General features: G+C 41.7%; 1 protein-coding gene across 1 annotated transcript; it reads left to right on the top strand.

Moving 5' to 3' along the window:
- Positions 1 to 1,370: 1,370 nt before the first annotated feature.
- Positions 1,371 to 12,635, top strand: mcm2 (minichromosome maintenance complex component 2). Its single transcript, XM_084543171.1, has 20 exons — positions 1,371 to 1,425; positions 2,694 to 2,890; positions 2,974 to 3,146; positions 3,247 to 3,377; positions 3,467 to 3,605; positions 3,843 to 3,940; positions 4,254 to 4,375; positions 4,750 to 4,957; positions 5,067 to 5,201; positions 5,570 to 5,761; positions 7,569 to 7,662; positions 7,749 to 7,827; positions 8,183 to 8,354; positions 8,463 to 8,589; positions 9,119 to 9,231; positions 9,836 to 10,000; positions 10,164 to 10,238; positions 10,385 to 10,567; positions 10,880 to 11,035; positions 11,676 to 12,635. Exons 1-20 carry the CDS (start codon positions 1,420 to 1,422, stop codon positions 11,784 to 11,786), a joined length of 2,676 nt encoding a protein of 891 aa, XP_084399297.1. The 5' UTR covers positions 1,371 to 1,419; the 3' UTR covers positions 11,787 to 12,635.
- Positions 12,636 to 13,206: the final 571 nt, after the last annotated feature.

The following is a 13,206-nucleotide window of genomic DNA, read 5'->3' as shown; positions in this document are numbered from 1 at the left end:
GTAGTTGGTCACAAGTGACATACATCCTAAATATTCTACACTGATATTCATGTACATTGCCAGTTCATTAGGGACACTAGTGAAAATGAATACATTCTAATATAACAGTCCTGCATTAAATCTTAGCTTTATGAAGGTTATTCAGCCTTTGTTTAATTCAGCAGTTTTCATTGTGGATGTTGTGGTTTGCAGTTGCATTAAAATGTAAGTTCCGGGTTCCGGGTTCGAATCCATGGACCGAATTGGGCCTTTCTGTGTGGAGTTTGCATGTTCTCGCTGTGTCTGCGTGGGTTCTCTTTGGGTACTCCAGCTTCCTCCCACCATCCAAAGACATGCTTGTTAGGTTAGTTGGTGATTCTAAATTGGCCGTAGGTGTGAATGTGAGTGTTAATGGTTGTCTGTCTCTCTGTGTTAGCCCTGCGATAGACTGGAGAACTGTCCAGGGTGTACCCCGCCTCCCACCCGATGATAGCTGGGATAGGCTCCAGGACCCCCGTGACCCTTCACAGGAACAAGCGGTTACAGAAGATGAATGAATGAATGAATGAATGAACTGATACATGTTCCTATTATTATGACATTGTAGTCAGTGAGCTAGGCTAAATAACACAACACTTTAGAGCTTAATTAAACCCTCCAAAATGATCATCCAGGTGAATTACCACCTTTCTGACGCTGTTTCAACATAAACTGAACATTACTCAACAGCCATGAAGCTAAGATTTAGTACAGGACTCTTATATTAGCATGCATTTGCTTTCATTAATGTACCTAATGTTTTGGCAAGTAAATCAGGTGCCACCATACCACTGCTGACTGAGTAGCCAGTCTTTTCTAATAATTATGATCTTCTTCTTTTTGCTCATCTGATTCTTCTTTTATTTGTTCTGTTTGTACAGCACTTTGGTTCAACTGAGGTTGTTTATAAATAGACTTTGCTTTAGAAACAAACTTTGACTTGACTTCTTCTTATTATTGTTCCACAAAATAATAAAGAATAACAGGACCGTGTAGGAAGCACTTTCCTCTCTGTCTAGTAAGGATAAGAGGAGGCAAAGAAAAAGAAATTGAACGCAGCCGAAATATTCCCGGGAAAAAATAACACGTCATAAATCCCGCCCCTTCTCTAAACTAAAACAAAAGATGAGTTTGTTTTATTCTGCGGCGTGCACCGCTTACACACTGTGGAGGCGGCTGAACGAGCCTCACTGAACTTTTTACATCAAACCGAACATACTCCCCTAGAGGAACCGCCCCTTTCAAACAAATTCACCAATGAGAAGGCTGAACGTCAGTTTCCTTTATTGAATATTAATGATTTTTCGCGGGCTTTGAGTGTCATGTGGTCATTTCGCGCGAAAAGCGACTACCGGCAGGAAGAAGAGCTTTTAGAAGAGACAGAGAGACAGACGAGCAGCAATGGCGGTGAGTTAAAACTATTAAAAACGGACTAAATGCTTCACCGCTGGGTTTAATTTATCTACAGAAGGAGAAATAAGTTTGATAAAGAATATTTTAGATTCGTATTTTGAGGTTTTCGTGGTAAATAACATCTGGGCTTTTGTCGGGATCACAACAATGACGGAGAGGGTTAACTTAAGATCATATTGTGTTCGACATCTGAATTACAGTACTTTTATAATTTGAATCTGTGTTAAATTAGAAACATATTCTGCTATAAACGCTTTGGATTAGTGATCCGTTAAACAGTTTGTTTTGTTTGTCATTTTGCTGGAAGAAGGAGACCTGCCATGTGGCTGCTGAGCTTCTTTTTGTCACTACGTACACATTAGATAAAAATATCTCCAAAGTATATATGATTACAACTTAGTGATATGAAATAAATACCGATATTACTTGATAATAGATAGAACTTAAGCACCAAAAGCTGCATCAGATGCGGATTTTTATGCAAAACATGCCACATGGTCATTTTTACATGGTCAGTGTTGGGATGTAACTTAATGCATTTATTTCGAACTACTCTATTACGTCATACTATGTCATTGTCAATACACAGTCAACACAAAAACAAAGATGAAGAGCTAAAAACTAAAAAACTTAAAAGTACTAGATTAAAACACGATAAAAAGTCTCAATAAAAAGAGCAGCCCTCAAACTGAAATAATGCCAAAGAATAAAATTGAGTTTTTAGAAGGGATTTAAAAACAGGAAGTGTCTGGACCATCCCAATGTGCACAGGTAAACAGTTCCAGAGACTATGACAAACATACATTTTCAGGTAGATGCACAGTCATGCTTTACTACACTACATTAGTCATTAAAGACAGAGTTTCTTAGATTTTAAAAGTTTGCTGGCTAAGGCTTTTGAAGAACATTAAAATGCTCAGGTCAGAATAAAAACTGTAAAAATCAGTACTTCATGTAATGAGATTTTGTTGCTATTTTTATTTTCTGTCTTTAAACACTGTGCATTTAACACTTGCTGCAGTACATGTCTACTGTCTAGTAAATTTCAAGCAAACTAATTAAATAAGTATCTAAAGGACACTAAATGCTGTAGATTGTGATACACCTGTAAAAATGATGGATTTCAGTTGGTACTTTGTAAAAATAAAACACATAATCTACATTTATAAAAGGCCTGATGTCAACTTAAGTACTCGTGTTAGCAGTGGAAGCCACATGCTTGTCTGGAAGTAAAAAGAATTCTTGTTTTTTTGTGTCCACAGGATTCCTCTGAGTCGTTCCACATGGCCACCAGCCCCAGCCGAGCCTCCAGGAGAGGAGACCTGACCTCCAGCCCCGGACGAGACCTGCCACCCTTTGAGGATGAGTCGGAGGGGCTGCTGGGAGACGGACAGCTGCCTGTAGATGAGGAGGAGGAAGAAGGAGATGGAGAGGAGCTGATTGGGGACGGGATGGAGAGGTGAGAATGAATTGCAGTTAACACACTAATTTTGTGTTTTAGGACTTCATCCCTGTATCAACGCTCTCTGTCTCCTTTTTCAGGGATTACCGTGCCATCCCGGCGCTAGATCAGTACGAGGCAGAAGGCTTGGACCTGGATGACGAGGATCTATCAGAGCTGTCACCTGGGGCCAGAGCTGCTGCTGAGGAGGCAATGAGGAGGAGGGACAGGGAGCAAGGAGTCAGTGGACGGCTGAGGAGAGGACTGCTCTACGGTGAGGGAGGAGGAGTGATTTCATATTTAATGGTGCTAATCTGAGTAGGTGGACTTGGGACGGTGACTGAGCGATAACCTATTAATTTGCTGTTGTGCAGACAGCGAAGACGAGGATGACGAGCGTCCGGCCGCTCGGCGGAGGCGACTGGCCGAGCGTGCTGCTGAGGGCATCGCGGATGGAGAAGAGGAGGAAATGATAGAAAGCATCGAGAACCTGGAGGACATGAAGGTTTGTAATGAAATGATTAATCTTCTGGAGCTTCTCAGGTCCGACTCTTTCTGGTGGACTTTCTCTTGTAACGTCTTCCTGTCCTGCAGGGTCACACCGTGAGGGAGTGGGTGTCCATGGCGGCTCCTCGACTGGAGATCTACAACCGCTTCAAGAACTTCCTGCGCACACACGTGGACGAGAACGGCCACAATGTTTTCAAGGAGAAGATCAGTGACATGTGCAAAGGTAGCATCGCCTTTATAAACTGTGGACAGGTTTTAAGTTTCATTAACCCTTTAAAACCAAATGTGTCGCACACAGCACGTTTGTGCAGGCGCACTTTATTCTGGAAAAATGAGCAAAAACACTTACTCACTGGACATTTTCTGACCTTTTTATATTCAAAATAAGCAAAAATGTCCAGGCAGACATCTTGAGGTATATGAGTTAAAGGGTAACCTGTGTCCTAATCTGTAATTCCAGAGAATAAAGAGAGTTTGGTTGTAAACTACGAAGACCTCGCTGCCAGAGAACACGTTCTGGCTTACTTCCTGCCAGAGGCTCCGACTGAGATGCTCAAGGTGAGTTTACTTCTCCCATCCTGTGAGCCTCTAAGTGTATTTGTGTCTTATTAGTTAATTAAAGTCTTGAGATTAAGCCTAGAACTACGAGAAATTATATCAACTGATCTTAAAATTCAAAATTGGTCATTTTATCTATTCTGTCTCATGCAATATGTAACCTTTCCATTATTATTATTATTATTATCATCATTATTATTATTTAGACAAATTTAAATGTGATTTCTTTGTCTACCTCCATGGTGCAGAGCTGTGAGTGCATCTTCAGAGCCATCAAAACAAACCAGCATGTGTTCTTACAACTGTTATTCAGGTTTTCGACGAAGCGGCTAAAGAAGTGGTGCTCGCCATGTATCCTAAATACGACCGCATCGCCCACGAGATCCATGTCCGCATCTGCAACCTGCCGCTGGTCGAGGAGATCCGATCGCTCAGGTGACACTTGACTGTTTAACATATTTGTCTTTACAAACCCAAAATGGAAAGCAAAGAAACTTTCAGTTTACTAAATAAGCAAATGCAACAGCTTATTAACATGATTTCTGCTTTAGTAGCCCTGCATGTTAATAATGATGAAGGGACGGTTAATAATGGTGCAATTTCAAAGTGAAAGAAATAAGAAACACAAGGACTAGTCTGGAGATACTGGATACTAAAAAAATATTAAAATATGAGCAACCCATATTGATTGCACTAACATTTGCTAAAAAGACAATTCTCCTGGAAAGATGGAACAAAAAAAGAAAAAGTTATCGATGACTAAAGTTTTTTGCTCTTTATAAATTATTATCTTCTTCTGTCCTCCTTAGGCAGCTCCATCTGAACCAGCTGATCCGGACCAGCGGCGTAGTAAGCAGCTGCACCAGCGTCCTCCCCCAGCTCGGCATGGTCAAGTACAACTGTAACAAGTGTAACTTCGTGCTGGGGCCCTTCTTCCAGTCCCAGAACCAGGAGGTGAAGCCGGGCTCCTGTCCCGAGTGTCAGTCCCAGGGGCCCTTCGAGATCAACATGGAGGAGGTGAGAGGAGGCTCGGGGGAAATGCTGCTTGGATGATTACCACGCGTAATCTGTCCAGTTATATAATATAACCTGTCGAGTGAATTAACCAGCACTCTCCCTCCTGTAGACAGTGTACCAGAACTACCAGAGGATCACCATCCAGGAGAGTCCCGGTAAGGTGGCTGCTGGTCGCCTCCCTCGCTCTAAAGACGCCATCCTGCTGGCTGACCTGGTGGACAGCTGCAAACCAGGAGACGAGATTGTGAGTTAATATAAATGTAACACCTTAGTCTTCACACAGAAATAAAGCTATCTGATATGAGGATACATTTTCTCAAAATGTCCAAGAGACGATAATGTTATCGAGGTTTGTTATCCAAGTCTTAGAAGTTACATATTTTAATAAATGTGGATGTTGATGCCGAGTAGTGGAATATAAGAGAAGTAAATTATGACTGCATATTTTCATTTCTAATGACTAAATATAGTAAAAAATATATATATATATATTTACTACTATATTTAGTAAAAATATGGGAGTAGAGGATGCTAATCCTAAAATCTGAGCAATATTTCATTTTTCTTGCATTATGTTTAAACTTAACCTTTTTATTATTTTCGTTCTCTCAGGAGCTGACAGGCATCTACCACAACAACTACGACGGCTCTCTGAACATGGCCAACGGCTTCCCCGTGTTCGCCACAGTGATCCTGGCCAATCACATCACCCGCAGAGACCAGGGCGTCGCCGTGGCCGAGCTGACCGACGAAGATGTCAAGGCCATCGTTGCCCTGTCGAAGGACGAACGCATCGGAGAGAGGGTGAGGAATTGGACACACAAACACTCGTATATCAGAAAGTAACAGCAGCTTTTACGATCAACTCCTGACAATAAGATCAGAAAAGATTTAATATCAAGGCGACAAAGACTACAAAGTAAGACATTTTTAGACCGACTAGATGTTGCCATTTATTCTCCAAGTTTTCATGCAGAGAAGTGTTAAAACTGCCCGAGTCGTTCAAAAATCATTTTTGAAGCTATGCTGTGTGGAAGATTTGATTAAAGAAATGTAAAACATACAATTCTAATATAACTAAGTACTAGGGCTGCAGCTATCGATTCTTTTTGTGATCGATTAATCTAGCACTTTATCGATCGATTAATCGATTAATCGGATATTTTTTTTACGTTTTTAAACAACCAAAACAAATGATGCATAACGAAAATTATGTGGCTGTAAAATGATCAAGCATTTGCCTTTTATTTCTCAAAAAAACAGAGAACTCCAACTCCAACATTTGGCTCCAAAACTAAGCCCATGTATTGCAATTTACCCATTAAAAGTGCCAGTGCCAACAATTACATAACAATACAGTTAAGCGAACTTACTGTAAAAACAAAAAGCAATTTAATTTATTAATATGCACAACAAGTTTCATGCTGTAATCTATCCCTGACATCAAAGTAAATATCAGTTTTATGTAGATTTCTACACCTGCAGCATTTACCATTAGGCTACTAACAAATAATACATAATTTCTGGGGTAACCTAGCAACCTGTGTGTTTGTTTGTGAACGCGTGCTGTGCGTGAGGAAGAGTGAGAGAGATGAGGGTGCAGAGAATTTAGTAACGTCAATGATTCTGATAAGCTCAGGCCGGTCGCGTTCGCCTCGCGGCCGCTCAATTTGTGATGATAGGGGAGTATGTGGGGAGTATTTGGCCGCTATTCGCGGAGAATTTAGTAACGTCAATGATTCTAATAAGCTCAGGCCGGTCGCGTTCGCCTCGCGGCCGCTCAATTTGTGATCCGCTGCGTAAATCCTTCGGCCGGCCCGGTCGTCCCGATTGCCACTCCGCCCCTGAAGCTAAACATCATATCTAGTCAAACCGCATCATGACATCGCTACATACAGTATGCGATTAAAATCAGCGAACATTAATTAATTACAGGTTTAGGTTACGTTACCTTGTTTCAGCGACGCTTGGTGAAACAGCATGTGGATGTTTTCTGTTTAGATGCTGGATCATTGAGCTTGTACTGCTGTGGTACGCCAGGTCTACTTTGCAGTATATATACTGCACTTTGTTCTCTTCCTTTTTTAGAATGTAATGATCCCAAACTTTAGACATTTTTTGCCGTTTATGGGCATCTTTACTCTCCACCATCGCGCCAACTAAATTCAAAATGTATCGTGCTGGTGGTGTGCTTGCATAGGTGCTTCCAAAACAACGGTCCGTGTGGAACAATCAGATCCCTGCGCGTATAGTGCGCGTCATAGGAATTTAACGAGGCTTCGAGGCAGAGTTTTTGCCTCGACCAATTTTTGTAATCGAGTTAATCGAGTAACTCGACGAATCGTTTCAGCCCTACTAAGTACATTCAATTCAAAGCAGTTAAACTGTTTAAATTAGACAAAGATTAGTTTTTCAGCTGCCGGTTATCATTTTTTCCTTTTTTTTTTTTTTGTTTTTAAATGTAGTTTTCATTTTTTTTTTTTTTATTTGTATCCATACATGTCTTATACTAAGACAGTGGTTCAGTTTCAGTTTTGTGTCACTGCCTCAATCCTAATCCTCAGTGTTGTACAGATGTTTTTTACTCTCTCTCTCTCTCTCCTCTCTGCAGATCTTTGCCAGCATGGCGCCCTCTATCTACGCTCACGAGGACATCAAGAGAGCTCTGGCCCTGTCGTTGTTCGGAGGGGAGCCCAAGAATCCAGGTAAAATACTCTTGGCTGTGAACTTGAGGGATTAACTGTGTGTCGCCCTCCCACTGGTCCATAAACTCTCTTACTTTCTCCTTCAGGTGGGAAACACAAGGTGCGTGGCGACATCAATGTGCTGCTGTGTGGAGACCCAGGAACCGCCAAGTCCCAGTTCCTCAAGTACGTGTTAGATGAATTAAGTTTAAACATGCTGGACCTTTGCTTCATTTATCTGTGAAGGTTCTCAGTCATCCAGGTCATGATGCATCAAAAGGCCTATACAGTTAGAGGGTGTTACCCCAGAGTTATTGCAAGTCCACAAGGGGGTCCCACAAGGTTTGGTTCTGGGACCACTGTTATCTACATTATATGTGTAATTGCTTCAGACAGAATATTACTGACTCAACTTTCCGTATGCTGACGACACTGTAATTTATTGTGTTGCACCAACCCCCACCAACTCTATAAGTCCTCTATTCTGTCACAAAAAGGAAGTTTTTTTTAAATTTTTTAAAAAAAATAAATGTTTCTGCAGGTATGTGGAGAAGGTGGCGAGCCGTGCCGTGTTCACCACAGGTCAGGGGGCCTCTGCTGTCGGTTTGACCGCTTACGTTCAGAGACACCCTGTGAGCCGCGAGTGGACGCTGGAGGCCGGAGCGCTGGTGCTTGCCGACCGTGGAGTCTGTCTGATCGACGAGTTCGATAAGGTGAGAGGAAAACGAGAGTGAATCCACGATCAGATCTAAGAGCTGTGCCCTGATGATTAAAAAAACAAAACAAAAACAAGTATGTAACCAGACTTGTGTCTCCCTCAGATGAACGACGCAGACAGGACGAGTATCCACGAGGCCATGGAGCAGCAGAGCATCTCCATCTCCAAAGCAGGCATCGTCACCTCGCTCCAGGCCAGGTGTACCGTCATCGCTGCCTCCAACCCCATCGGTGAGTAATGCAGTGTGAAATCACTGTCAAAGTTCTTTGCTGTCAACAATGAATAAAATAGATAAATGAATAGAAATAAGGGCACTTTAAAATATGAACAATTTGCAAAATGAAAATGTAAACGCTCAAGTACAGTTACATGAGATAGTCTATGATTAGAAGCTTTCACACTTCTGTATGTCCAGCCTGTGGGTAGAAGTTTGGGGTTGAAAACTTTTCAAGCGAATTGGATTCCTAGAAGAAAAATGAAAAAGAAATGCACAATCTCATGATTATTAGATGGTGTAGAACAGCGTAACACTGCAGGATTTGACAGCAGTATTGTGAGATTCTTGCATACAATTTTTCTGTAATCTGCCTGAAAGGTTATTTTAGGACACTGAATATTGATCTGCTTTTACACTGAAAATGCGGATTTCTCAGCACACAGATCTGGTTTTTGCATTACACTGTGTTGCATATACCGTTTTTGTTGTTGTGTGTTTGCCTTCGAGTGGCCACAAAGGCTTCATCTGCCGTTTCCTTACAGGCGGCAGGTACGACCCTTCCCTGACCTTCGCCGAAAACGTGGACCTGACGGAGCCCATCGTGTCTCGTTTTGACGTGCTGTGTGTCGTCCGTGACACCGTTGACCCTGTGCAGGTATGCTATTAATGCCTGGCTGCAGGTGTACACGGTGCGCAGCATGACGACATGCAACATGCTGCGCCATCTGTGACTCTGAACAGTACAAACTTCATACTTAAACCACCGGTACTACATATCAAGACAACAACAATCTGATCAGATGTAGGAGTACCTCACAGCAAAAATATGCATAATTGATGGATGTGGAAGTATTTCTTAGAAGAGGTAATTTCAGCCAACAAGAACTAAATAAAATTGGGTATATGGCATGCAACGGCAAACATGTTGGTAGAAAAAGTGTGATAATCCACGTCAGATGTAATTATTCAGGAAACGCGTCACGTCAAGAACCATATAATGGAATATTATGTTGCTGGGGTAGGACTAGGTTTTACAAGCCCTATCAATTCAGCACAGTACTTAGGGTTGGTTGGAGAAGTCGTCTGTGTTATCCAGGAGTTAAATTATTTGGCGGAAACCTTAAAATATGACAGACGGGGTTAAATAAGTATAAAGCAGTTAATCAGATTTAAACAAAATCTGAATTCAGACTGGTACTAATCTTCTCTGATTTCTAAATGGAATGGTCTTTTTTTTTCTTTTCTTTTTTTACAATCAGGATGAGATGTTGGCGCGCTTCGTTGTTGGGTCACACATCAAGCATCACCCTAGCAACAAGGAAGGGGGTGTGGCCTTAGAGGAGTTGGTTCTCCCCAACACGTCGGACGTGCCACCGATTCCTCAGGAGCTCCTAAGGAAGTACATCATCTACGCCAAGGAGCGGGTACGATCTCATGACTTTTTATATTTGCGCATCCAGAAAGAACAAAAAAAAGCCCTAAGGAAACCATCTGGTTGAGTAAATATTTGGTTGTGTCTGTTTGCTTCATCTGTTGAATGGAAAGATGTGGCTGAAGCTCAAAGCCTTTTTTTTTTTTTGCCTGCAGATCCACCCCAAACTGAACCAGATGGACCAGGATAAGGTGGCTCGCATTTACAGTGACCTGCGCAAAGAATCAATGGTGAGCCCTCTGAACTTCAAGTTGCTGAACACCAAGTGATTTTAGAAAAAACTGTTGTTGAAGAAAGCATGAGGAGTTTATTTAGTAACATCTATAGTCTATGATTACCCTGAAAATCCCTAACTCTGCTTTGTTGTCACTGACAGGCCACAGGCAGCATCCCCATCACGGTTCGTCATATCGAGTCCATGATCCGCATGGCCGAGGCCCACGCCAAGATTCACCTGAGGGACTACGTTCTGGAGGACGACGTCAACATGGCCATCAGGGTCATGCTGGAGAGCTTCATCGACACGCAGAAGTTCAGCGTCATGAGGAGCATGAGGAAGGTTTGTTGCTGTTCTCAAAATCATCAAACGCCTTCTTCTCAGTGAACGCTGATAAATCTGCTTAGAAATCAAGAAAAGAAATGTTCATTAGAAATCCAGAAAGTTGTCTGAGAATCAGGATTTTAATGTTTCTTCAGTGTGAACGCTAGCAGGTGAGATTTGTCAGTTTATCAGTGGCTTCACTGAAAACAGGAACTGCCGATTTGGCTTTGCTCTGAAAATAACAACCTGTACATGAAGTTGGGGTGGGGGATAAGAACGGCGTCAATAAGGGACTGATGAAAAGCCTCTTGTCTCTGTGTTTTCGTCCAGACGTTTGCCCGCTACCTGGCGTTCCGCAGGGACAACAACGAGCTGCTGCTCTTCATCCTCAAACAGCTGGTGGCTGAGCAGGTTGCCTACCAGCGGAACAGATACGGAGTCCAGAACGACACCATCGAGATCCCAGAGAAAGATCTGCATGAGAAGGTACAGATAAATAAACACGCTGCATAAAATGCTGATTTGTACTATGTTATTATGCAATATAAAGTCTATTGCTGTCTTCAAATGGTTGTCATGTTGTGGTTACAACATCAGTATGTAACGCAGTGTGAAATCAGTGGGTCAAACTCAGGGTTGGAAACTTTCAGCTCATTGTGTTCAGAAAAGACGTTGCAGTTTGGTCTGCTCTATAGTGTAGAACAGAGGTGTCCTAAGTTGTCCACTAGGGGTCGTACTGTTTTAGTCAGAGTTACACATACAGTAGCTGAGACCCAGAACTAAACAGCTGATGGTGCCAAAGTTGCACTTTTATTGTTAAGAGTAAGAAATTTCTCATAAAATGTTTTGTAAAAGGATATTTCATTAAATGTAAACAGTTTCATAATGGACTAGTTATTCTTTGCATTAAAGCAACAGGTTATTATGTCACTGGTTCAGCCTCCATGAAATCAAACTGGGCTCTATGTGGCTCCTGAACTAAAATGAGTTCAACACCCCTGCTGTCAAACCCAAACAGTCTTGGGTGTTTGTGGGTTTCAGCTGGTGTTTAGGGCTGTTCCAGGCTTGAGAGAAAATGATGCAGAGAGCTGATATATTCTTTTTCTCTACCCTCTTCCTCGTCCAGGCGAGACAGATCAACATCCACAACCTGTCGGCCTTCTACGACAGCGACCTTTTCCGTTCCAACAGGTTCAGCCACGACGGCAAGAAGAAGCTGATCCTGCAGCAGTTCTGAGAGCCTCCTCTTCCTCCACTGAAATAATGAACTGTATATCAGAAGCCAACGTGGGGAGAAAGAAAAGTACTTTCACGTTAATCTCCAGGGTGAGACGTTGCTACCTTTTTGGTCTAAACTGTTGAATTACTTTTTCTACTATTTCTTCACAAACATACGTTTTGTTTCGCTGTGCAGACCTGGCTTAGAAGAATGAAAGTATCAGCAGATCCAAACAGTCACAGATCAGTGTTTCTGGTTGATTATTTCTGGTATCTGTGGTGACTGTAAGGATAAAAAAATAAGATTTTATTTAAAAAAATAAATAAAGTAATTAAAAATACGTTGATTACAGAAAAAAACTGAAAAAAAATCCTGAAAACGATGAGACTTTTCAGACCCTTGTCCTCGTCGTATCAGATTGTAAATAAATGTACATGTTGTTGAAGGGACGCGATTTATTGTTTCACTTAAGTGTGTCCATGATTCCTCTGTCGCATTTTACAGACCGTAGATTTTGGATGATGAAGCCTTTCACGTTGTTTTGTAAAAGTATGAAGCTTGCAGATGTTTCACCACATTGCCACTGTTCTCTGTATGTTGGATTGTAGCTCTGTTTTGATATTAAAAAAGTATTTGTTAATCGTGTGTCATTTGCCTGGTTGCTCTTGTCCATCACTGATGTAATCCTCCTTTCCGTTTGAAATGACTGTGGTGCACAATTACTAAACATGAGACATATTCGCAACAAAATAAAACATGTTTAAACACTGGGACTGTTTTAAAAGCGAGAACGAGCCTGAGGTTGGTGGTCTGATAGCTTCCTGTTCGTGTGTCAGAGTTTATAGTAACAGCACAGCACTAATTAAAAAATGACACCTTTCAAGTGGACAACAGTGTCAACAAAAAGGCAAAAAAACCCAAAAATTTAATGTGGTTGCTTTAATATTTTGATTGCAATGTTTTTTATGGATATCTTGCAATTTTACAATTAAACCATCATGAATTGTTAACTTGCTTTTAAACACATTAAACTGGTTGTGTTACATAAAATAATTAATCTTTATACATTATTTATACATTAATGGTCACAAATGTTTTTTTTTACACTGGTCTCCAACATATATTTTGGAGTAGTATTATAAATTAACCAAAAGTCTAATAGCTTCTAATAAGCTCATATTTTCTCTTTGGCACCACCACTATGTCAAAACTGTCTCAAAATGTTGGGAAGCAGTGATTTACGAGCAGCACATGAACGCAGCAGTGAGCCAGTCAGCTGCTGCGACATCTAGCGGCCAGAGGAGGAAACAGCAAGCAGCCTCCAGGCGGTTATTTCCAGCGTTGGTGGTGCAGCAGACCAGAGGCTGGACTGACCGCAGCTCTGCCCGCACACACGCACACACACAGCCTGTCCGTCTGTCCCTCTATCTGTAGGGCT

This window comes from Chelon labrosus (assembly GCF_963514085.1).
Source record: "Chelon labrosus genome assembly, chromosome: 4".
NCBI classification, from domain to species: Eukaryota; Metazoa; Chordata; class Actinopteri; order Mugiliformes; family Mugilidae; genus Chelon; species Chelon labrosus.
The sequence above is the reverse complement of the archived record's forward strand: the minus strand, read 5'-3'. Positions and strand labels throughout refer to the sequence as shown.

What these genes read in the sequence shown, in the direction of transcription:
- mcm2 (XM_084543171.1), top strand. An exon ending in ACGAACGCATCGGAGAGAGG is followed by an intron (nt 5,762 to 7,568) that starts GTGAGGAATTGG and finishes TCCTCTCTGCAG; the next exon opens with ATCTTTGCCAGCATGGCGCC. An exon ending in TGATCGACGAGTTCGATAAG is followed by an intron (nt 8,355 to 8,462) that starts GTGAGAGGAAAA and finishes TGTCTCCCTCAG; the next exon opens with ATGAACGACGCAGACAGGAC.